The 27,135-nt window shown below is 33.5% G+C and overlaps 1 protein-coding gene across 1 annotated transcript in view; it reads right to left on the bottom strand.

Annotated features, from left to right (window-relative positions):
* Positions 1–27,135, bottom strand: part of GUCY1A2 (guanylate cyclase 1 soluble subunit alpha 2) — a 276,535-nt gene that overhangs the window by 188,020 nt on the left and 61,380 nt on the right. The window contains exon 4 of the mRNA XM_063094613.1: positions 24,404–25,122. Within this exon, the coding sequence (XP_062950683.1) occupies positions 24,404–25,122 (719 nt within the window). The remainder of the gene's footprint in view (positions 1–24,403; positions 25,123–27,135) is intronic.

The raw sequence follows: 27,135 nt of genomic DNA, 5'->3' as shown, positions 1-27,135 counted from the left end.
AATAAGATACATAAAGAACATGATCAAAGTGCACTAAGATCAGCACACTAATTTGGGACCGCATATGAAAACAGCTTTCTAAACACTGGTCACAAGAAGCATTCCTTTGATTAAAGCTGAAAAGAGAAAAGATTTATTTGACAGTATAGTCAAAAGCATAAAGTGCTTTTTGGTTAAATATTAAATTTAGACTACTTTACAAATCAAATGACAGATTGTTACATTAATCTTGTTTATTATCCATTTTAGTTGTGCAGAATAAACAAAGATTTGTTTAGCAAAAACTAAAAGTTTCAAAACTATCAGTCTATATGTATCTAAAATAAATGTTATAATTTACTGATTATCTCATTAGTTAAAAAGGAGATAACAATACCTATCTCATTAGGTTGTTGCATTAAGTGTAAGTAATAAATCAAAGCATGTAGCCCTGGACCTGGATCATAGTGTAGTCTTTCAAATATCAGCAGTTATATATGTGGAAGGGATTTCAAGATATCCTCTATGCTCCTGCTTCAAGAAAAACTGTGCCTAAACCAGATGAACCATATTTTAACTAGAGTGAGATGCAGTTTTCAAGTACACATGTACCTATATTTATATGCAGTTTTTAGATAAATGTAGCATAATAAAATTTACATCAAAGAAGGATAAGTAGCAAATTAGTGTAGCAGGGCTCTGTCTTGTTCTTATATACTGTTGAGTAAGCTAACTTGCTGGTAACGGATATCATCATAAGAAAACCTGGGCTGATACTACTCTTTTATACAAAAGGCAACTGACATAAACTTAATAAACCCTTGGAGAAATAAAACATTACAAAGATACGAAAAAATTACTAAATGTTCAAGCTAGAAATTGCAGAACTGAAAATCAATCCTTTCCTAATTGATTTTAAAATATTTAATGAGGATCTACTATGCAATTAAAATATTGTCCTAGGAACTAACTGGTAATACAAGGTACAAAATAAAACAAGACATCTGGGCACTTGCCTTCATGTTGCTTACATCTTAGTGAAGACACAGTACAATAAAGAAACTAATCATTACAGATAGTAAACACTGCTATAAATAAAATAAACAGAAGACTGTGACTGGGTCATTGCTACTTTATGTAGGTCAATATGAATGCCCCTCTAAGGAGCTGATATTTAAGCTGAAATCTGAGCACTAAGGAGGCAGCCATGGAAAGAGCTAGGGAAAAAGTGTTTCAGACCAAACAAGCACCACACTACCATGTTCAAAGGCCCTGTGACAACTGAAAGGGGCTTGGCATATTAGGGGGAGATGCAAGGCCAGGGTGGCTGGAGGAGGGTGACTGAGGCAGAGGTGAAATGACACAAGGTAGGAGGTACACGATAGCTGGATCAGGCAATGCTCTTAGTAATTAGCAAGGCCTGATCAGAAGTGGGTACCTCGGTAACAGTATAATTCCTCTTCAAACAAATACTATTTTTTTAATTTGCATAGAATAATTTTAAAATTTTTGAATACTCAGTAGGAACTAAATACTGCCCTGGGTAAGAGCTGAGATAAACTAATGGTGCAATGTCCCCGATGGCATGCCTCACTCAGCAAAACATGCCTGCAGTTCACCAGTCCTCTCTGGAGGGCATTGTAGGGGCCATTGGTGGTGATGGAGCACAACATAGTAGAGTTTTACCTCCGACACCTGTGTCCTCCTCCTGGAAAGAATTCTGGTAACTTACGGTTTTCTCCTCTTATATTTGCAGTGAGATTTTAGAACCCCATTTCAGAAGGATCAGCTGGCAACTGTCCAATTTGCCTTCCTCTTAATTCAACTCTTCAAAAAAAATTACTTTAAATGCTGTTTTTTTTAAGTCTACTCAAACAAATACAGAGACTTGTGTATTTACTTGTAAGGAGATAATCCAAAGTTGTTTGCTTGTTCTTCTTTGCCGCGGGCATTAGCCATACATAAACACATATAAGTTCTCTCTCTTTCACACACACATCAATGTCATATCAATTTCTTTTATTTTTTCATTTTAAATTTTTATTATTAGCATATTCATTTTTACAAATCGTGACTTTTTTTATGCCTTTTGCCCGACCTATCACTTCCCAAACACCCTCCCTCCCTCCCCCTCATCTCTAGTACCCTTAGGTTTGTTCTCTCCTTCTGAAAGTTCAACATATTGTTGGGAAAGGGGAACTCTTCTACACCGTTCGTGGGACTGTAAATTAGCATAGCCATTATAGAAAACAGTATGGAGGTTTCTCAAACAACTACAGATAGAGCTACCATATGATTCAGAAATCCCACTGCTGGCGATATACTCAAAGGAATGGAAATCATCAAGTCAAAGGGATACCTGCACTCCCATGTTTATCAAAGCCTTAATTACAATAGCCAAGATATGGAACCAACCTAAGTGTCCATCAACAGATGACTGGATAAAGAAAATTTGGTATATATACTCAATGGAATACTACTTAGCCATAAAAAAAGAATGAAATTCTGCCATTTGCAACAACTTGGATGAGTCTGGAGGAAATATGTTAAGGGAAATAAGCCAGACAAAGAAACAAAAAATACATCATGTTCTCACTCAATTTCAAATTTAAAGAAAATGTTCAATTTACAGAAAAATTTCTTAGTTATAAGACCTGGGAACTTGCCCGTGCAAAGAACTAAAGACAGAAAAGAGGTAAATATTGTGCACAATTCTATTGACATGTAAAAGAAGGTTATTTTCACAGCTTTTTATCTTTCTTTGCAGTCATTGAATTATGGGTTAGTTACCGACTCAAGTTTAAAATGGACTTAGCACTTCCAGTCATTAACATTAGAAAGCCAATAAAATCTTGATTGTATAAGGGTACTTCAAGAAGTTCATGGAAAAATTCATGTTATCTTTCAATTCCACTTTTCTACAAACTTTTCGAAGTACCCTCTTACACGGAACTTCAAAAAAGATAATACTTTAAAAAATCTGATATTTAACCTAAACTTGATACTTCCCATGGCATATAGACAAATAATTGTTACCTGCATATTTAGTCTTTTATGGAAGACAAAATTACATTCATTTATTACCTATTAATTGAACTCCTAAGTGCCAAACTCTAGAAGACACTAGGTATGTATTGGTGGATAAAGCAGGCATTGTCTCTACCCACATGGATTTTTCAGTCTAATTGTTAGAAAGAAAACATGCTAACTAAACAAACATAAGAGTATATCATCACAAATTGGCATAAGTTGGTCAAAGGATGTAAAATTTCAGTTACAAGATGAACAAGTTCTGGGGACCTAATTTACAGCATCGTGAGTACACAACACTAGAACACTGTGTTGTATACATAGAAATTGCTGAGAGAAGACCTTATGTAATCTCAGCACACACACAAAAAAGGTAAGTATGTGAGATGATGGATGTATTAACTAACTTGAGAGTGGTAATCATTTCGTGATGCATATGTATATCAAATCATCACATTGTACACCTGAAATATATACAATTTTATTTGTCAATTATACCTTGATTAGCTGGAAAAAAAACAATTCAGCATTAGTGAAAAAAGAAGACAATACACAATAATGGTGGCGGTGGCAGGTAAAGTAGTTAAGGACGACTACTCTGAGGACACCATATGTCAGCTGAGACCTGAAGGATATATATATATATATTATTAAAAGGCCACTTAAACACACACACACACAGATGATACCGCCAAAACCAGAATGGTTATCTCTTAGTGGGTGGAGACGTACAGGTCTGAAGGGTGAGGTAAGAGAGTGGATTTGGTTGGTTTCCCAGCATAAAATTGGGAATGTTTTAATTGTTATATTAGGCATTGGATTCATAGGTTATTATTTTATTTTTATGCTTCATAACTTGCATTTATATTACATATATATTATATTCTTTTATCTGTATTAAATATTACATGAAAGATAAGGAGAAAAATTTCCAATGGTTTCTCATTTTCATTAAGTCATTAAATCACATTCCATTAATTCAAAATTTATAGTACATCAATGTGGGTGAAATGTAAATTTATTAAATCTCATTGCAAGTGTAAACCGGATTGCTATTTGGGGGTAATTTTAATCTATTAAAAGAAACTGAACCGTGTTTAATGGCTTAAATATTTCCAATTGTTTGCCATTTGGATCTTATAATTACCAATGACTCATATTGCCATTAAAGCAATCCCTGTAAGCTGCCTCTTATTAACACTTTGTTAAGAGTTAAAGTGAGCAGCAGAATATGAAGTTGTTGGTTTCTTTCACCATACTGAATAAAGTCAACTGTAACAAAATTGCATTTCTTTTTTAAAAAAATATCTGTATTTCGTGGATTTCTTTTTTCAGAACTGTTATTATGATTACTCTCAAATCACGGTACTTCAGTGTTTCATTAACTACTGAAAGCAATGACATTCTAGTAATGAAAAGCAATGGATCCTCTGCTTTCCCTGAAATTTTATCATATTCAGAATTCTATGATGAGCCTAGCTTTTATTTTTCTTTTTATATTTTACAATCAATTCAATACATGCAATATTACCAATCAATGCCAGTGAAAATATCAATTATAAGGTCAAGTGTTACATACTCTGCTTTACTCTGTCCATGTGCAATGTAATATAATTATGTGACACTATGGGAAAAGCCAGGAACAGGGCATGGAAGTCATCTATTTTTAAAACTTGTTTATGGATTTCTCCTCATTATTTCCATGTTCACTGAATTCAATTTCCCATATCCTGAAATCCTCCAAGACCAGAACTTGCAGCACGATTTCTGCTCCACTGGACCTGACAAGAAAAATCTCTCAGATGTTTCCATACTTCCAGCCAACTGGAACATTCTAAGATGTCCTTTCCTCATATTCCCAGGGATCCATGCCAGAAATGTGATCCTCAAGACAAAATGTGATCCAAAAAAAAAAAAAAAAAAAAAGGCTTCGAAGATGATTAAAGGACTGAAACAATTCTGGTAAAAAAAAAACTTCCATTCTTTTATTAAGAATAAGCTTTAAATGAATTGTTTAGATCTCTTTCTCAACCAAATGTGATCATGCCATTCTCCTATTCCCAATTTCCCTCTCCAATTGCCCCACACAGATCCAATTATTCACTCTTTTATGGTCCCGCAACACAATATTCATACCTCAATTTTCTTATCTGCAAAATGGGGATAGTGATTTGACCTCATAGAGCTGTTGGAAAGATTAAATGAAACTGTGTATATAAAATGTTTATTCCAAGGCCTTGCTCATAGTAAGCACTTGATAAACAGTAACTAAGCAAACAAGTTTTAAAAAATCCTCCCATTTTAGGAGTTACCACAATGTAGTTGGTCTTGCCTTCTACTCAGGTGGATATTCATTAACAACAGCTGATTTATTCGTCATTATATCCTTAACATCTAGCACAACATGATGACTAGTAAAAAGTAGGCTTTCAGGAATTAAAGTTACTGAATTTATTTAGAGAGCTGTTTATTTCTTTGTTCAAGTAGAATGTTCATATCAAGTGCACATCAACTCAACCCCAAAAAAGCATTTATTCCATAAAAGTTGGAAAAGTACTGAACTCTTAACACTTCTACAGTTAGCTTTTGCACATAGGTTGTTTTCTTCATGAAACTAATTCTGGACAGGTAGCCAACCAGGCTGTTAGCACCATAGCGTACAGTAAATCATTTATAATATTTTCCTCTTTGCTGTTTCAACTGTAAAATGAGGATGACATGTACTTTCCCTCTTACCTTAAAATGTTAAGATGAAAGAAGAATGTGAGTTTAGGTTTGTGAAGGAAATACTTTTATATGTGCTCTCAAAATAAAGGACAAAGTCATTGTGAGTTTATTCATTCAACAATTGAATGTCTACTTTATGCCAGGCACTGCACTGAGTGCTAAAGAAATTCAGATGAATAAGATATAAGAGTTTCATGTCGTTAAAAAATCACAAATAAGAAAGACACAAAAACAAAAAATATATATATAATATTGGTAATGAACAGTAAGAGATTCTTTCAGGACTGGAAATGTGCCATATTCACATGTGTACTCCCAACATTCTTGGAATGACGTGTGACCAACAAATGGTCTTGAACTAAACCTGGACCATACATGTAAGCAGAAGTAGCAAAAGAAGAAGGGAAAGAAAGACAACTATGAACTTGAGGTCAAAATATGAAATATCCATGTGGAAACATGCTAGGAAATGAGAAACATAATAAGACTGAATTGCTAATGTTATGGGCAATGATTGATATTGGACTAATCAATATAAATGAGGACCCATTAGGAAATTACTCCATTAGGATTTTATTTGTAATTCTATTTTTGTCTTTTCATTTTATTGCAGCTGGATTGTAATGACAAATAACTTAGTGAAATATTATTTAATTATCCAATTATTTTATGCTAATAGTGAAAGTTTAAATATGACCACTAATGAGTGAATGAATAATGTTATCTAATATAATACCTTACAATTAAACAATACTTTTCAAAATGCTGTCATATGTATTCTCACACTTAGACCTTAATAACCAAACAGAATGAATTACAAAATCATTTAATCACTCCCTCAACAAACATTTCCTGATGGCCTGCTGTATGCCAGATGACAGCTAAATGTCAGGGGCAGAATAATGAACAAAATTTAACATGTCTGACTAGAAATATGAAGGAAGAGGACAAGGCATAAATGGGTTATTCATGTGACTGGCCCAGATGGAATCCCAGGACTTCCGAAGGCCCACAGCCCATAAATATGCCATTGTCAATCTGGCATTATGCACAGGTTAAATGCAATACTGTGGAAAATTTTAAGAAACATGTGACAAAAAGATGCACTGGAAGCAAGATTTGTTTATTTTTTTTATTTTAGCAAATATTGAAATATGAAATGGTGATGATAACAATATATCAAAAGTCTATTGAAGAAAACAGGGAGCAGAATGACAGACTATACTATAAATTAATACTGGATGAGGAGACACAACAAATTATAAAATAAGTCTTGTGAAATAAAGGTTGAGAAGTCTTAGGTATTAAAGAACAACCATGTATTAGAGGTAGTTTCCATTGGGTAAAAATGGACATAGGTTTTGCCAAGACCATATGCAAAATAAAACTAAAATAACAAACATAGGCCTTGCTTTCTATCTTTTTATCGGGGTAAACAAAAATAATGGGAAGAAAAGATATATTTTCTTATATATTTGAAGAATATTACACAGAAGTTATAAATCAAGATGATATTAAAATTCCATATATGATTTTAGAACAGGTAGGAAAAAAATTTAAATTACTTTAATTTTCCAAAAGCAGCACACATAAAAAAAACTTTTGTCACAGCCTAAAAAAAAATTACAATTGCTAATAGCATGGTTTGCCATCATTTACACTTGCACTCATAGGACAATCCAAAGAATTACTTAAATGTAACATTTAAAAAGAAATGTAGCTTCTCTCAAAGCAAGAACATCGTAAGCTCACACTGATAACCCAATGGACAACTTTATACCTTCTGCATTAATCATGCTCTGTACGTATATTTATTTATATCTTATTTCCCAAGTTCATCTTAGACTGTAAGAATAAGAACATTATTCACAGCCTATAATAGACACTTTTTGCAATAAGTGCTCAAAAATATATGTTGTTTGATAATATTTCAGAATATGCATGTGAATTTTATTTCAGGCCATACATTGTAGCACAGGCTCTGGATCCTGACCATCTGGGTCCAAATACTGCCTTTGGCTTGTACTAGCTGTATAACCTTGGAAAAGTTCTTGACTTTTTCGTACTTCAGTTTTCTCATCTAAAAAGTAGGCCTTAGTGACAGCGTCTGCCTCTTAGAATTGGTATGGCAATTAAATGTGATAATACATGTGAAATGTTTAGAAGAGGGCATACTAAGCATGCAACAAATACACATCATCATCTTCACCTTCATAATCATACCTGAAAGAGTAGCAAGAAACTATTACGTAGCTTGTCAGGCAAATTTTAACCCTATTTTTCTCAAAGTCTGTTAAAATCCTGAGAAAGTATTCAATAGGTCTAGTCCTTCAAATCATCTTTTTTAAAAAAGAATAAGCACACATATATAAATATACATATTGTATTAATCTGTTCCTGTTGCTTATAACAAAATACACAGAAATGAGTGATTTATAAGAAAATGAAATGTACTGCTTACAGTTTCGGAGGCTGGGAAGGCCAAAGTCCAGGGAACACAGCTGGTGAAGGTCTTGGTGGTGGTGACAGTGACCCAATGGTCTCACATTGCAAGATGGTAGAAGCAAAAAGAGCAGAGAGAGACTAACCTCTTAAGTGCTCTCCTTTTAAAGCCCTCAGAACCATGCCCAGACCACCATTTTTAATCCATTCACTAAGGCATGGTCCTATAATCTAATCACCTCTTCAAGGCTCCATCTTTCAATTACCATAATAGGATTTCCCACCCTCAACAGTTACAATGGGGATTAAGCTTCCAATATATGAAATTTGGGGGACACAGTTCAATCAATCTACAGCACGTATATATGTACATGTATATATTGAAATTTCAACCAGAAACTGGAAGTTACTAATTTTAAAGAAAAATTATATTATTTTTAAAAGTCAATGAACTCTATGAATTCTTTACAATAACTGTCATAACAAAACATGTGTTGTTACATTTGCACTATAATTGATAGAATTTTAGAGCACATTCTCTTCTCTCCTACTGCCAGCCAATTCTAAACTAAGAGGTATGAAACCCGTTATAAATTATCCTCAGTTCTTGAAGGGTAAACAGTGTCACAGATTCTGGGCCTCCAATTTAAGTTAAATAAAAATGGATTTTTAAATATTTTTTTAATTCTAGTGGAAAAATAAATGGAATTAAAAATTAGGTGATAATTTTCTACCTTAATTTCAACAAGATGAATGTAATGATTTTTGACATTTTACACTAAACAAAAAATGTCTTCTGCACTATAATATGTAATTGTTTATAAACAAGTTGATGGTTGGTCTGATAAGCAACCTTGAGAATTCATACTATCAACACTCAAAAGCTCCTTCTCAGTCATAAAGTGTGCTTTTGAAAAATACACTGAAACTTACCATATGCTAAAAATAGCATCTTAGTTAATTCAGCTATTCCAAACCAAGAAAACCAACACAAACATTAAATGCAAACAATGATAAACAAGGCAGATAAAATTGGGGAATGGAGTATCTTAAATAAAATAAATTTAAAAATTTGAAATAAGTCATGCTTTTTGGCAATAGCAATCTTTGGGTGGGGTCGAAAGTGAAGGAATATAATCAAAAATTAATCCAAGAAACACTCTCATCTATGAGAGTATGACAGGTAAAATAATTATTAAGGGTGAAGATCAAAAAATAATAAAGCATTTGAATCAATTTTTATACACATAATAATAAAAGCATTTAGAAATGTATGACTATATTTTTCCTCCATCAGGAAACATGAGAACAGAGCCTTGCTCAGATTATAGAGAACAGTTCATAACAGACCCACTTATTCATCTCTTTCCCTTGCAATTATCAAATTAGTGGTTAAGGGAAACATATCAGATATATATATATATTCTATATTTAGACTTTAAGAAGGATCTCAACACATGTTTTAAATTAAATCACTTTACATTATTATATGATAGTGGTGAGAAGCTGCCTTATAAACTGAATATTGGCAGTGCCCAGAAGGTCACACTGTAGAACAGTGGTTCTCTTTAAAGAAAGGTTCAGGGAAAACTAAAAAGATCCAAACATATATAAACTTTCCAAGATAATTTTCTTTTCAGAAAATCAAACACATTTTTATGGTGTCCAGTGATGCCTGTCAGGCACAGGAAATTAGGATCTTTTTTCTCATACTGTGATAAAATTGACCATCTCTGCTATAATTTAGTAGTGTGGACTCAAGTTCGAAAAGTCATACCTACTTACAAATGGAAAAAACGACAGGCTGAAAAGAAGAATTTATAAAATACATAATCCCACAAAATCAAGAGGGTTATAGAAAAACAGAAAACAGAACCTATAAAGAATGTATCAGATATTATTTGTTTCTATAAAATGGGGGGATAAGTAAGAACTCTACACAAAATTTTATTTCCTTTTGAGTTGATATAGAATGCGAACACTGTATGTAAAATAACATATTTTACAGAATAATAAACTCAGTATAAAAAAAGTCTTTAAAACCACAGAGCAGAGTAGAATGATAAATAAACCACTGAAAAACAGTTGTCACAATTAGTCTCACAAAGGTAATAAGATGAGAAGAATGTACAACCTACCTAGAAAATGCATCATAGCAGTGCGGAATCCTTTTAATGTAAACTGTTGATGAGAATTTCTTTCTAACTCTTGTTTGTGGTAACTCTAAGATTAAGCACATATTTATCGTATCCATAATAACATCTAAATTAGAAAAATAGGGAAATACAAGGTGCCGTACATAAATCACAGTGTGAGTTCTCCATATATGTACATGGAGATTCCTTCACATCTTTCCTAAAGTGGAAGGATTTCTGAAGCTGGTGTTGAATGTCCAAAAGAGAGGCATGTATTCACTTATAATTTTGAGACATGTGAGCTTGAAATCGCAATCCTTTGAAGGAGCTGTTCATGTTATCACAAGCAATCTTAATATCAACCATCAATAACATCACGGATGAGTCTATCCTGACAAGAAGCATAGTTCTTGACTTCTTCAAAAAGCAAGAGTTTGTGGATCAGCTTTCTTCCTCTGCTTTGTTTCCTGCAATGTGATCAGATTTTTGACTCCCCTGAACCTCAGTGAAAAACACACTCATTGTCTTCGATTAAGGGAAAAGGGAAAGCAAACCAAGACCATTCATGTGATTCAAACGTAAATACTTTGACTCTTTCCAGAAAAACAAAACATGGTGAACTGCACTCATTTCCTCATAGAATAAGGAAATACCGTTAAACAAAACCAAGGGTTCTGGATCATGTACAATAGAAACAGATCTATTTAATAAGAGATCAAAGTCTTTAACCACTAGTGTAATAGAAATATGAAAACAGGCTCTAATTTTCTAACAACTTAATAAGCTAAAATAAAACTCATTAAAGACTCATATCCTAATGACTTGTTTACTATTTCAGCATTTCCTAAATGTCCAATTTTGTGGATGCTGAGAAACATAAATAAATGGCTTCTTTATAAAGCACCCCTGTAAGTTAAAAATGTTTTAAAGGCAGTTTTTGCTATATTGAACTACTCATGATAGAGCATAGATATCAAGTTTTCATTTCATTCTGAGGAATGGAACTGGGCTACTAAACTTGAAACCCAAATACAGGTGGCATTTCAAAGAATCTTTATTGAGCTGGATTTTGAAGGGCACCATATCCTAAGCTTTGGAAGAACCAGGATTGCTAAATAGAATTAAGTTTGTATAAATCTCTCTACTCTACCAACTCATTACGTTCTCAGGTTATAAACCATATCCACTATGAAAATAAAATGTAATGGAAGTCTTTTCCTCATAATAGCACAAAAAGTCTATAATGTGGGTACTACCCCTATCCTCTGAAACAAGCATTCTAAAAAGTAATGTGATCATTTTTTTACCTTTGAAAAAGTGTGGGTTCCTTGTATGTATTTCAATAAAATATACCCAAGTGGTTGTCATTCAATTTCTTTTTGAACCACCAAGTATTGTCTAGCCCACTATACTCACTTCATTTTTAATATCTCTAATTGTTGGAAAGTTTCTCTTAATCCTCAACAAAATCTATATCCTTATAACACCTACTCTTTGATTCTGGTTTTGCCTTTAAAAGCAAAATAGAACAAATAGTATCCATCTTTTATATAGCAACTATTCAAATATTTGAAGACAGTTTTCACATCTTTCTTATAAATATTTTCATGCAAGGCACTTAAAACAGTGAATGGAATATTGATATATATATACATACTCATACATATTTATGTGTATGTGTATATATATGCTTTTTAAATGCTAAATAACATTTTGACATTTTTCTCTAAGAATGAATATATTAAAATTTAACAAAGAAAATAGGGCTTACTCAAAACTAAGGATTAAAACTGAGGAAAACAACCAAGGGAATGTTAAATAAGTGTTTGGTGGTAAAACTGAAACAAGTAGTAAACACATTTTTGGAAGTCAGAAGAATGTGGTAGTTGTTTGTGCAAGGAAGTGGGAGAGAACAAGAGAGGCCCACTGACCATAAGGTTGGCAAGCAAAATAAGTTTTAAAATGTTAAATTCTCGAGGTCACCCAGCTAGTAAATGACAAACACAGGGTATGAACTTGTGAAGTCCCGCTGCAGAGACTATATTCTTCATTACCGACAACAGTGCCTCTCAACACTGCTGCTGTGTTTGTTTGAGGATGGTGCTGAACCAAGGCACATGTAAAGCTAATTGTTTTACTCAGAATCATAATAATTAGACACTATCACAAAACCCACTTGGAAAAAGACAGATGATGTAGCTAAATCATGATTTAAAAGTTGCTAAAGCAATCAAGAATTAAATTATGATCTGAGTTCTGAAACCCAATAACACCAAACCTTAGAATTCTTGAAGACTAAAAACATAAGATGAAAAGAGAAGAAAAGAAAATCTAGTACATTAAGTTGCTATGCCTCATATATCTTGTTCTGTCTTGAATGTATTTCAGAAAGACAAAAGCAGTTACCATGACCACTTAAGCTATCTTTCCAAAGCACTGATAACAGAGCAACGGTCAAGCTCTGGAGTCCTCTTTTGATGAATGTAGGCTGAAGGTTGCTAAGACAACCGCTGTGTGTTCGCTCAGGTGATGTATCCTGTGGTGTTGTCATAGCAATGCTGACATGTCAATAATGTTTTTCTAATGTTCTTGGAATGTTTAATTGGCCTATAGAGTTCAGTTGTTGTTCAGAGAAAAAGGGAAGTCTAAAGGAAAATACTGGCTTTGCAGTTCAACTGCACTTGCTGGGGTACCATATGGTCACACAGAAAGACTGTCTCCAGAGAATGATCTGTCATTTCAACCTAACCTATCAATACAAAGGATAAAGTCAAGTCTAAGAGAAGTAGATACCAAAATATTTAGATAGTGTTGACTGAAAAAAAGCTAGGCTTACATTTCTACAGAACAGAAGTTTCTGAACAGAAGTTTCTCCACAAATATTTTTAAAAGGGAGTAAATTGAAGATTATACAAGATCACTACATAAGAACTAACAAGAATGAAAGTAGTAGACATGTTAAAACATGTTAGTATCCTATGAAGTGTAATCAGAGAAAATATGATGCAGAAAAATAGTTATCTGTACTACTAAAGAATATCTGAAAGGAAAATGTAAAGACTAAATGGGCAGGTATTATTTTTTATCAGAAAAACATATTTTAAAAAAATCTATCTACAACTATGTAATTAATGAGATTTATAGAAAAAAGTAAAAAGAGGTACACCAAAAAGTTACCAGTGGATATTTCAAGATATTAAGAAGTATTTTTATTGGATGTTTTTTCTTAGTGTCCTACATTTTTCAAATTTTGTAAAAAGTACAAATTATTTTATAATTTAAAAAAACTTAATAAAACGAATCCAATAGCAGATCGAAAAGTATAAAATTAAATATCTGCAATAGCATAAAAAAAAAGGTATAGCTCATTTTAAAAAGTGGGGAGGGTGAGGGGGTAGAAAAGAAAAGAAATTAGATTCGATGCCCTTGAAAGGGATGTTTAGGCAGAACCCAAAATGAATCAAATGGTGTAATGGAATCCTATCAGTACTAGTATAGGAAAGAAATGCATGAGCCTTACATATTCCTTTTAAAAAGATCCAATGTCAACTTCTCAGTGAAGTCTTCCCTGTGTGGTCAATTTTTCAAGCCTTAAGGCCAGTCACTCTCTATTACACCACCATGTTTTAGTTTGTTCCTAAGAACAGATAGGAACAACAATGCAATTAACAACTAACTTCTAATTGGAAACAAAAGAGGCCAAAAGACAATGAGGCATATTCAAATTTCTGGGGTATTCAAATTTCAATCAGGTAGTCTATATCCAGAAAAACTATCAAAAATAAAAGTGAAATAAAGGCATTCCCAGATGAACAAAGAGTCATGGAACCTTTTGCCAGTAGATCTGCTATACAAAATATACTAAAGGAACTCCTTCAACTTGAAAGATAATATATGAATACATGAGAAGGAATAAAGAACACTGGAAATGGTAAATAAGTAAATAAATATAAGAGAACATATGAATACACTTGAATATATTTTCCTTTCTTTTCCTAATTTCCTTTTAAAAGGACAATAAAACAAGTTGATAAATTTAAAAGGGTAAAAATCATTCAAGATACGTTCTCTGATAATAATGGAATTAAATTAGAAATCAGTAACAGAAAGAAATGTGGAAAAACTCAAATATTTAGTATTTAAATAGCATAATTTCAAATAACCCACTGACCAAAGAAGAAGTCACAATAGAAACTAAAAAATAACTTGATCTAAAAGGAAACAAAGACACTATAGACAAAAAATTGTGGGATGCAGCTAAGTAAAGGGAAATTTATGGTTTAACAAGCTACAGTAGAAAAGAGGAAGGATTTACTTCTTTCACATTTGGGACAACATGGATGAACCTGGAGGACATTATGCTAAGTGAAATAAGCCCGTCACAGAGGACAAATACTGCACAATTTCACTTATGTGAGGTATTTAAAATAGCCAAATTCATAGAAGCTGAGAATAGAAGATGGTTGCCGGGGGCGGTGGAAAGGGATATATGGGGAGTTGCTGCTCAATGGGTATAAAGTTTAAGTTATGCAAGAAAAATAAGTCCTGGAGATGTGCTGTACAACATAGTGCCTATAGATAACAAGATGATACTGTAAACCTAAAACTTTGTTAACATAGTCGATTTCATGTTATGTGTTTTTACCACAAAAACAAAAACCACACACCATGCAAAAACACAAAGGGCCACATGGAAACTTTTGGAAGTGATGGGTACGTTTATTATCTTGATTGTGGTCTTGGTATCATATGTCCAAACTCATCAAGTTGTATTCATTACATGTGTGATTTTTTTGTATATCAAGTATACCTTAAGAAAGCATTTTTAAAAATCCATTATTTTTCATGTAAAAGAAAAGAAAGAGGAAGGATCTCAATTCAATAATTTACATTTCCACCTCAAAAAACTGAAAAAAAAAAGAGTAAACTAAACCTAAAGCAAGCAGAAGAAAAAAAATAATATAAATCTAGGTGGAAATTATGATAGAAAACACAAAAGATTGTTTGTTTGAAAACATTAACAAAATTGTAAAATTTTGTCAGATATTAGCAGGAAAAAAATGAGAGGTATAGAACAGGAGCCACCAAATCAGGAATGAAAGATGAGACATCATCAGCCACACTAAGGAAACTGAAAGGCTTATATGGAAATATTATAAACAACTTTATGCCAACAAATTAGACAACATAAATGAAATGGGAAAATTTCTAGAAAGAAACATATTGCCAAAACTAACTCAAGAAGAAATAGATAATCTGAATAGACCTATAATAATTAAAGTAATTGAACTGCCAATTTTAAATTGTTCCATAAAGAAAAGCCTAGGCCCAGATGTTTCACTGGTGAGATTTATCAAATGCTAAAAGAAGAAATGGTACCAATCCTGCACAGTCTTTTAGTAAAAGGGAAAGAGTAAACACATTCCAAGTCATCCTTTGAGAAAAAAGACATCACAAATTTTTTTTTTTAATTTTTAAATACTATAGATCAATATCTCTCATGAACATAGATGCAAAAATCCTTAACAAAATATTAGCAAACTAAATTCAGCAACATATAAAACGGTTTATACACCATGACCAAGTAGAATTTATGCTAAGATTTTAAGTTTAGTTCAACATCTGAAAATCAGTTAATGTAATGTGTCATATTAACAATTAAGGGCAAACCCACATAATCATCTCAGTAGATACAGAAAATACACTTGGTACAATCTAACTCCCACTCATGATAAAAAAAAAAACAGACTAGGAACAGATGAGAACTTTCTCAACCTGATTAAGAACAGCTACAAATAAACTACAGTCAACATCACACCTATCGTAAAAGACTGAATTCTTTTCTTCTAAGTTCAGAAAAAGGCAAATATGTCCATTCTCATCACTTCTAACACATTGCACTGAAGTTTCCAGCCAGTTCAATAAGGCAGGAAGGAAAGAGGGGAAGAAGACATGAAGGCATGAAGGGAGAAAGAAAAAGACACAGAGACAGAGAGACAGAGACAGAAAGAAGAAAAATTGCCTCAGCTCTCAGACTACGTGATCCTGTCTGGAAAGAAACCCTAAGGAATCTATCCCCCCAAATCAGCAATTTTTCTCTTCTAGAATATTAAACTATTCTAACCTAAGTTTAATAAGGTCATAAGACTAAATATCAATGTAAAAATAATTTCTATTCTTACATATTATACTAACAAAAATTATTCCATTCACAAGCATCAAAAAATAAAATACATAAAATAAATTAAACAAAAAAGGCTAAAACCTGTATACTGAAAACTATAAAACATCTGACAGGAATTAAAAAGATCTAAATGAATTGAGAGAGATACCATCTTCATGGAATGAAAGACTCAGTGTTGTTAAGATGACTGTTCTTCCTAAATTAATCTATACATTCAGTGAAATCCCTATCAAAATTGTAGCAATCTTTTAGAAATTGATAAGTGGATCCTAACATTTGCATGGAAATGCAAACAATCTAGGATAGCCAAAATAATTTTTAAAATAACATGTTTGGAGTACTTACAATACCCAATAGCAAAACTTACTTTGATAAAGTTACAGAAATCAAGACATGGGTTACCAGCATAAAGTTACATATAAAAAACAATAGAAAAAATAGAAAGACTACAAAAAAATCATGATCAACTGATCTTTGACAAAGTTGCAAAGACAATTCAATGCTGAAAGGACAGCCTTCTCAGCAAACTGTAGTGAGACAATTGGATGTCCATAAGGAAAGCAAACAAACAACAACAAAGTAAAAACCTTGGGGCCTCACAAAATACACAGAAATTACCTCAAAATGAATTACAAACCTAAATGTAAGAGCTAAAGTTAGAAAAACTTCTAGAAGAAAATGAAGGAGGAAAACTCTATGGTCTTGAATTGCAAGAACATTTCTTGGATATCATACCAAAAGCATGATCCATAAAAGAAAATATTGGCACCATCAAGACTAATACTTTTGTTCATCAAAAGGCCATATCTTTTGAAGGCAATATAATATCCAGAATGCACATTTTTCAAATGTGTAATTCAACAATAAGAAAGCAAATGACACAATTAAATACAGGCAAAACATTTGACTAGACATTTAACCAAAAATAATTATACCAATGGCTACTTATCAAAAGAAAATATATTTAGCATCATTTGTCATCAAGGAAATGTAAATTAAAACTCAAGATACCACTATGCATCCATTAGGATGGCTATGATTAAAAAGACTGACAACAACAAGTGTTGGTGACGATGGGAAGAAAGTTGAATCCTCATACAATGTTTCGAATAGGAAACAGCACAGTCTCTTTGGAAGAGTTTGGCCATTTCTTTAAAACTAAATATATACTTCTATATAATGCAGCAATTCCTCTTTTATGAATCTGCCCAAGAGAAATGGAAATATACCCACACAAACACTTGTATGTGAATGTTCATTTCAGCATTACTCATAATAGCCAAAATCTGGAAACAATCCAATGCCCACCAACTGGAAAATGAAAAAACAAACTGTAGTGTGTGTGTGTGTGTGTGTGTGTGCGCGCGCGCGCGCGCGCGCGCGCGCGCGCACATATATATATATATATATATATATATATATATTTTTTTTTTTTTAAAGGCAAGTCAAGTGAAGCAGTGGGAGTAGAGAAGGAACAAAGAAATCTGTAACTGGTTGTGGTGAATTAGTTGTAAACACCACTGCATTTGTACCACCAAATTGCAGTATATCTATGCATAATACTGTTCAGAAATAAAAATGAACACACTGCTACGACATGGATAAACCTCAAAAATATCATGCCAAACCGAAAACCAAACTACTACAAATTCTATGGTTACGTTTATAAGAAATGTCTTGAAAAGGTAAATCTATAGAGATGACAGTAGGTTAATGATTGCCTAGTGTTGGGGGTATGAGCAGGGATTGAGTGCAAATGGGTAAAGGAAACTTTTGGGGGTGATAATGCATTTTTGTTATAGTTGCACAATTATTTACATTTACTAAAGATCACTGCACTGTATAATTACAAAAAAAGTTCATGTGAATAAAGAGAACACTATTAAATATGAAGAGGTAGACAACACATTCAAAACAGCTCTTCAGCTTTTAATTCACTGATCCTTAAAGCTACTGGCTAAAACAAAATGATTCTAACTTAAAAACAAAAGGAGCAATTAGAAAAACATTCTGCATAATTTTCAACTAAAGGGACTAATTTTTCTCCTTTAGAATCTACAGCACTAGAACTAAATAATGTCTAGTCTTTGATAAGAGGACCTCCTTTCTAAGTTCAAGGCTGCAACCTTTCTTGCTGACAAAATAAAAATAAAAACATGGCAACATACTGACTTTACACATATGGATCACTGTTAGGAATATATAATTTACCATGTAATCATTACATCTCTGACTATACAAAATATATTAAATCTATATTGTATAATGTTTACATATAATATATATTACATATAAATATATAATATGAAATATGAAATGCTAAAATAATATTAAAGATTTCATTATGCTTACAAAGGCAATGAAAACTCCAGATAATTTTGAGTGAAGTTATAACTATATTCTGCTAATGTATAGAGAAAGCCCTAATGTCAAGTTGTCTATCACTAAAACTATAGTTCAATATCTGAAACTCTCTAATAGAATATTATGATCTGAACAGAAAAGAAATGCTCACACTTTTCCAAACTGAATTAAAGTTGAAGTCAAATAATGTATTCTTGACAGCCAGATGAAACTTATCTTTCAAGAGCTTAATTATGGTATGGTAAGATTAATAAATAAATTTAAAACTTTTCAGTCATCATGTCAGAAAAAGATGGGCACCTGTTTAGAAAAGATGAAGGAGCATTTTGGAAGCTGATTTGACCATAGAAAATCAGAGTTTATTTCTTATTTTATTATTCAAAAATTATTTCTCAGCCCTTGTTTGCAATTTCTAATTAATAAGACAAATGTGAGGACATTTCTGGTGATTAAAAAAGAAATATGTTTTTGTTATATTTTTCCTCAGTTCCAACTCTAGAACAAAAGTGAAGATGAATAACAGTGCTATTTCTCTGTCATGGGGATGATGTATTTCAAATTCTGGGCTCCTTCTATGGTGTTATTGAAGTTCTCTGAAGCATTGCTACTGAAAAAAGAATGTCAGAAGAATTCATTATTTATTGTTTCTCAAAAGCCATTGTCGCTTCAGGTTGTGCCTAGGTTAACCCATCCATTTTATTTTGGAAGCCACTGCAAAATGCTCTCGTAGGTGAACATAAAAAATAGTAGTAGACACAGGTAATGAAAACTTTATTCCAAACTTTGGTGAATCTAAAAAGGAGACCAGGGATTTTAAAACAATGATAATATGCAAAATATAAAGCAGATCAACACCGAGCTTCTATAAAATTTGTCACGCGTGGTCTTCTAGTCTTTATTAAGGAGACAAGAAGCAGGGACCAAGTCATATTTTGTGAAGATGTTAGGAGGACTTGATATTTCTCTGAAATTATTAAACCTACTGATAATCCAGTACTTTCTTTTATAAGGCAGGAAGTGAGGAGGGGAATGGATAGGAGAAATGTTACAGGTAGAAAGAAACACTAACAATAGTAGTAGAAGTAATAAGAATGAACTTTTATTCAATGCTTAACCCTGGGGTTGAAGATGTTAAGAATATTACACGAATTATGACATTTAATCCTCACAAATAACCTTCTAGGTAGGCAGCCTAAATTGTCACAGATTTATTGAAATTCAATCTTGATAATTGGAGGAACTCTTCTCGGTAGATAAGCCAGATGCTCCCCTGCCTCTCTCTGAAAATGCATCTGAATTCATTGAATCAAAGGGATGAAAAAAAGCTTCATGATCAACTGATCTCATATAAATGTATCTATGTTAAGTATAATTTGTAAAGAAGTAAAGATATTAATTATTTTTCTGGATTCCTTATTTTCCAGATGGATATATCTGAGGCACAGAGATTCAAGAGACTTGCTAAGATCATGGTGGTCAGACACACCTCTCTCCCAGTCTGTTGGTACTTCCCCACACATCACGACCTTACCATGCAGAGAAGGAAGCTATTACCGTATCTCTAATTTCCAGCAACTCTATCTACAAACATGGTTCACTCCATGCAAAGTAGTTTCAGAATCAATAGCAATGAATTAGGTTTACATGACTAAATTTTAACCCTCAAACTGTTCATTAGACTGCAACAAATTTCTCCTCAAATTCACCACCGTGCCTTGTAACACAAAAGATCCGTATGATAAACTTTCAGATTCTCAGAGTGATGTGAAGGAAATACATAGTAAAAATTAATGTGGATTCCTAATTCAGCCTTAACTTCTGATGCTGATTTTTTTTTAAATAATTAAGTAATTCATTCATATTTAATGCTTAACATATGATGAGGAAAGAAGTTAAGCTTAAGGCAGTTAAGCTTAAGAAAGATGAAAACACAGGAGTGGCATGTGGGAATGAAGAAAATAGAGAGTGAGAGAGAATAATGTGTGAGGCATGGATGACCACTTACAGGAGATGTGAAGGAAACCACGTGATAGGATCAAGGCTAGGTCAAGCCATCTGGAAGACCACCCTCTCACCTCAAAACTATGGCATTGAAGCCTGCCACTGATTACTGCATCAGATGCCTCTCAGGGACATCCTTGTTACTGGGGACCAATCCTTACATCTTGATGGCTCATTACACTGCTGTGTAATCAAGATGTAAATATTTTGGAGGCTAGGACAATGGCTTTCTGTTTCATTAGTGTCTCCCCAAATTGCTCATGAGCATGTTTTACCTCTAGTCATATAGTCAACCTGTGATTGACAACACAAATGACAAAGATCATGGTTTATCAAAAGAAATTCAGTTCAATCTGCAAATGATTTCTTATCATACAAGTGCATGATTAGCTTGACTTTTTTTATGGTGGAGTATTGGTTTGTTGGTAGTAAGTGCATAGACAAAATAGGTAAATTATAAAAGCCTTCACTGTTAGACTAAGGAATAAATATCCTAAATTATTTAAAAATAATACATTCTTTTACAGCCATGTGATCTTTGACAAAGGCACCAACCCTATACACTGGGGAAGAGACTGCCTCTTCAGCAAATGGTGCTGGGATAACTGGATATCAATATGCAGAAGAATGAAACTAGACCCATACCTCTCACCATATACTATAATCAACTCAATGGATTAAAGAATTAAATATACACCCTGAAACAATAAAACTTCTTAAAGAAAACATAGGAGAAACACTTCAGGAAGTAGGACTGGGCACAGACTTCATGAATATGACTCCAAAAGCACGGACAACCAAAGGAAAAATAAATAAATGGGATCATATCAAACTAAAAAGCTTCTGCACAGCAAAAGAAACAATTAACAGAGTTAAAAGACAACCAACAGAGGGGGAGAAAATATTTGCAAAATATACATCTGACAAAGGATTAATATCCAGAATATACAAGGAACTGAAACAACTTTACAACAAAAAAACAAGTAACCCAATTAAATAATGGGCAAAAGAGCTAAATAGGCATTTCTCAAAGGAAGACATACGAATGGCCAACAGACACATGAAAAAATTCTCAGCATCACTCAGCATCTGGGAAACGCAAATCAAAACCACACTGAGATACCATCTCACTCCAGTTAGGATGGCTAAAATCCAAAAGACTGTGAATGATAAATGCTGGCGAGGTTGCGGAGAAAAAGGAACTCTCATACATTGTTGGTGCAACTGCAAAATGGTGCAGCCTCTATGGAAAATGGTATGGAGGTTCCTCAAACAATTGCAGATAGATCTACCATATGACCCAGCTATCCCACTGCTGGGAATATACCCAGAGGAATGGAAATCATCACATCGAAGCTATACCTGTTCCCCAATGTTCATCACAGCACTCTTTACAATAGCCAAGAGTTGGAACCAGCCCAAATGTCCATCATCAGATGAGTGGATACGGAAAATGTGGTATATCTACACAACGGAATACTACTCTGCTATAAAAAAGAATGAAATACTGCCATTTGCAACGACATGGATGGACCTAGAGAGAATTATATTAAGTGAAACAAGTCAGGCAAAAAGAGAGAAATATCATATGTTCTCACTTATTTGTGGGAACTAAAAATAAATAAATAAATACACAAATAAACCAGCATGAGGGCAGGAAGAAGACACAACAATTACAATTCCTTGAAGTTGACACGACAAGCAAACAGAAAGGACATTGTTGGGAGAGAGAGGGGAAAGAGAGGAGGGAGGGAGATTTCGGTAATGGGCCACAATAATCAACCACATTGTATATCGACAAAATAAAGTAAAAAAATTTTTTAAGTAATAAATAAATAAATGAATAAATAAATAAATAATTTTTTAAATTGTTAATTATAAAAAAATAATAAAAATAAAAATAATACATTCTTCTCATTATTTTTTAAATTTATCAACAAGAGCCTAAATTTTAAGCTTGATTTTTTTCTTCTATCCATGTTTTAAGAAACTACAAATATGGAATTTGGTGACATGCTAATTTTAAAATGTTATGCATCTGTTTAAGACTCTATACCTCAACTTTATTGACTATAGCTTCAATTTGGGGAAACTGTAGCCTCCCAAATGTCTTATTCTGACAAACCCAGGTGAGTAAGCAGAAATGTAAATATAAGGATAAGAGGATTACTGTCTTTATTCTAACTAAAAATCCTGCCTATTTCTTTATTTTTAAACTGCCACTAACATGTTTAAATGATAATTGTATCTTCTCAGTGAGCACAGTTCCTTATTATTGGAATTGGCAGGGGGCCTTGACATTTGAGTCATCATTTCATTATGTCTATTTCTTACCCTGGTATACAAATTAAATAGAAATACAAGCCAAATGAAATATAGGCGGAAAAAATCTAAAGCAGTAACATCAAATGGAATGAATTTTTCTAAATCTATAAATATGTAAAGCAATTAACATTGGTAATAATATAATCCAGTTCAGGCATATTTTGAAAATACTGACTTCAATTCTAAACGCCAAAAATGCTTCAAACCCTTCTAGCCAAATATTGCATTTCTGTAAAACAAGATGGATGAGTTTAATATTCCCTAAATTAAAAAGATAGAATGATTCCAATTTTAAAGCAACTACAAATGTGGACAGAAGTACACAATCAATATGTTTCTTTCATTCTAAAAGGCTTCAAAATGAATAGCAATCATTAAACATAAACATAACATACACATGTGGAAAATATTACTTAAAACATCACTGTGTGATCAAATAGGAATAATAATAATCCATTCAGACGAAAATATCCAAATGTGCCAAACTGAAATCCAGGTCTATCCATCAATGTTTTCAATTCGCTGAAATTATGTGAAAAAACATCACTGAATAAGTTTCCTAAATCACCTGATTCAATCATACTGAATGAATGTGCATCATTCCGTCTTTCTCAAAGAGTTTGCTTAAAAATTTTTCATTGAATTTCAAAATTATAAAAATTAATCAATTATTAAATTAATGCAGTATAAAGTCCTCAAAAATATTTTTGGCTCTGCTTTCGGGAGGCTATTTCCTCATTTATTTAATTTATTATTGCAGGCCCTCCAGGATATGTGTAGATTATTCATTCACAGAGTTTGTAATTGTTTCTACAACACTCATTTTACCTATTTATTTTAAAAATAAGGTAGTCAAGCCCCACAATGTTGAAATACATTTTCTCTCATAGTTTGACTTCAGGGAAAGGAAATATTCATGAGTTTACATTATCAGGTTTTTAGTGAGTCCTATAATTTTTATAATTGCTATGGCTAGTATTAATAAATGTCTTCTTTTTATATGATGAAATAAATTAATGGATGAGGCTGACATTATGCAAAATGGCTGGGAATGGGGCCAAATCTTTTTACATACATCCAGGGACCAGTAATCTCCTAAATGCCACTTTAAGCTCTCTTGCCTAAATAATTACAAGAACAGCCAGCATGTAATTTACTGAAATAATTATTCACTCTTCTAGTTTCTATCACCCATCTCAAGTCCACAACCACTTACCTTGTCTTTATTTTCAGTGCCAGAGGCCTCAGGCTTGGTCCTAATCACAAAAGGGGTGGACAGTCGGAGCAGGACCCTTTCGAAGGTGGCGTTAACCTTTGGAGAAACAATCTCAAAGCAGTCCTCAAACTTGAGCACTTTGTGTGTGTCGCATCGGAACTGCTTCCGGAGGCCCTCCCCCAGCTGAAGGACTGACATGTTGGGGTCAAACATCAAGTGGAAAGGGAAGGCTCTGCAGAAGGTGTTGATGCTAATTCTGAGGTCTGCAGGAACTTGAGAGGTCCCCTGTGGAAGATTCTTCGTAATATTAGTATTTTCACATTCTTTGATAAGGAAAGTAAGACAGCTACAATTGCCTGGGTTTGAGCCATCAGAGCACAGCTTCTCACTTGCAACCTGTTCCACTTCCACATCCAGCCGATAGATCTTCTTTCCTGCAGCCTTAATCATCCCCAGCATTGCAAATCCCACAGTATGGTGAGGGTGGAAGTAGTGGAGCATGAGAGTACCTTCAGGGAGCTCTTTGCATAGGAAAGATGGTGACTCCAGAGTGGCCTGTTTTCCAAAAGAAGTTCTAATGTGTTCCAACAAAGCATCAAAGCCATTAAAAAAGTCCTGCAACGTGCCACCTACAGCTCGAAGGACTCTCTCATTCTCATCAAAGCATATGTTAAAGAACTCCTCTCCAAATCTTTCTTGAATTTCCTCAAACTTCAAACCTACAGGTAAATGGGAAGCAAATGTTAGTGAAGTAGAATATAAATAATTGAATTTACCTTTTTAAACACTTATAAAAAGAGAGAGCTAGTGAGTGAGGCAAGAGAGATATTTTCCTTGGGCCCACAAATTTCCCACATAGGTTAATTCATTTGTCTGAAATCAGAGAAAGTAAATTTCAGTTCATCATCTGGAAGCTTCTAAGATATTAATGAGCATAAACTTTTTTGTTTATTTTTAATAGACTATTTTTCAGGCCAGTTTCAGGTTCACAACAAAATTGAGAGGAAAGTACAGAGGTGCCCCAAATACCTTCTCCCCTCACAAATGCACAGCCTCCCCCGTTATCAACATCCCCCACCAGAGTCATATATTTGTTATAATTGATGAACCTACATTGACACATTATTGTCACCCGCAGTCCACAGTTCACATTAGGATTTACTCTTGATGTTATGCAGTACATGGGTTTCGACAAAAGTATATGATGTGTATCCACCATTGTCTAGCTCCACTGCCCTAAAAATCTTCTATACTCTGCATTTATCCCTTCCTTCCCCTCACTCGCAGAGCATGAGTTTTTAAATGTTGCTAATCTTGCTGCTCACTTTTCTTTTCGATACCCTTTTGTACTTCCTGAACTTATCACAAATATTTTTCTCTTTCTTAAAGATTTCCCTAATCTTTATAGAATATACAAGATTGCCTCTGTATTATGTCCATATCCCATCCATATTACCATCATACTTCTATCAAAATGCATTCATTAAGTGGAAAATATCAACCAGAGAGGGAGCCTATGGTACATATGTAGGGAAAAGGATCAAGTTGTCTAGTGGAAATAGAGGGCCTATGTTATCAATCTTAGGGGAAGTCATGAAGGTCAGCTAGACCTCAGGGATTGAGAGACAAAACAAGAAATTAAAATTGGCAGAGCTGTGGAATGATTCGGATTCTTTCACGCACAAATGTGAGGACAACTAAGAGTGAGTAGAAATCTGAGAATTAAAAGTCTTTGTTAAGTTTTCTCAGTACATACTCCCAAGTGCCCTGGCAAAAGGACTCCACTGCATAGTACTGGAATTATCATGAAAAATAAATAAAGCAATGCACATAATGCATTACAGAATAATTAGTAGCAGGATCACATGTGACCTAGTGAGACCCACCTTGTGGATGATCTGAGGAAAAGTATGGAAAGAATTTATGATCTAAAGAGGAATATAACACATAGAAAAGAGTTGAGTCTGCATGCTAAAGACAGTTTCTAGAGTCACTCTATTGCTACTTCTTTGACTTTGGTTAAAATCAATACATGTAATTTACATATTTAAATTTTCTTGCCCAGTCTACCCCACCTTATAAGGAAGTCCCGCAAATCAGGCAGGACTGGGAAAAGACAGCAGGTCATTTTGCTAGTGCCCTGTTAGAGTGCAGAGCAATTTAGGCTGTCTATGTCTTGCTGTTCTTACTTTTATCATTCCCTAGTATCCCCCCATCCAGAAGTGAGGCAATAGAACAGAGTCAGTAATATTATTTAAAAAGTAGAGTTAAAACACACCAAATATTCTTTGAGATCTTACTATAGAGTCCAAAAACTGTGGTAGCCAAGTTAAGAGGTCAGTTGAACGTAAAAGTTCTTAAAATCAATGCGAAATGAAAATAAGTAGAAAACCTAAGTGAGAAAGAGTCAGTCCCTTTATTAAGAAGCATTTCACATTAATTCTGTTTTCATAGATTAGATGTTCAAGGCTAGCTGAGAAAGTCTTCAGTTAAGATAAAAACATCACCACTCATCTCACATTGCCAGGTTACAAGATTAATCTTCAACATATGTTGCACTTACTAATAATAACACCAGCCAGAATGGATAACAATAGCACTTATCTGTCCAGTTCTCTAGTGTGAAAGAGAGAAAACAAGATGATAGTCACTGCAGCTGGGTTCCTGCTCCAACTGCTCTGTTGAAACTGCTTTCACAATTACTTAAACCAATATATACTGTTTTGTCCTTA

The sequence above is a fragment of the Cynocephalus volans genome, chromosome 4, assembly GCF_027409185.1.
Source record: "Cynocephalus volans isolate mCynVol1 chromosome 4, mCynVol1.pri, whole genome shotgun sequence".
Classification (NCBI taxonomy): domain Eukaryota; kingdom Metazoa; phylum Chordata; class Mammalia; order Dermoptera; family Cynocephalidae; genus Cynocephalus; species Cynocephalus volans.
This window is presented reverse-complemented; position numbering and strand designations above follow the sequence as displayed.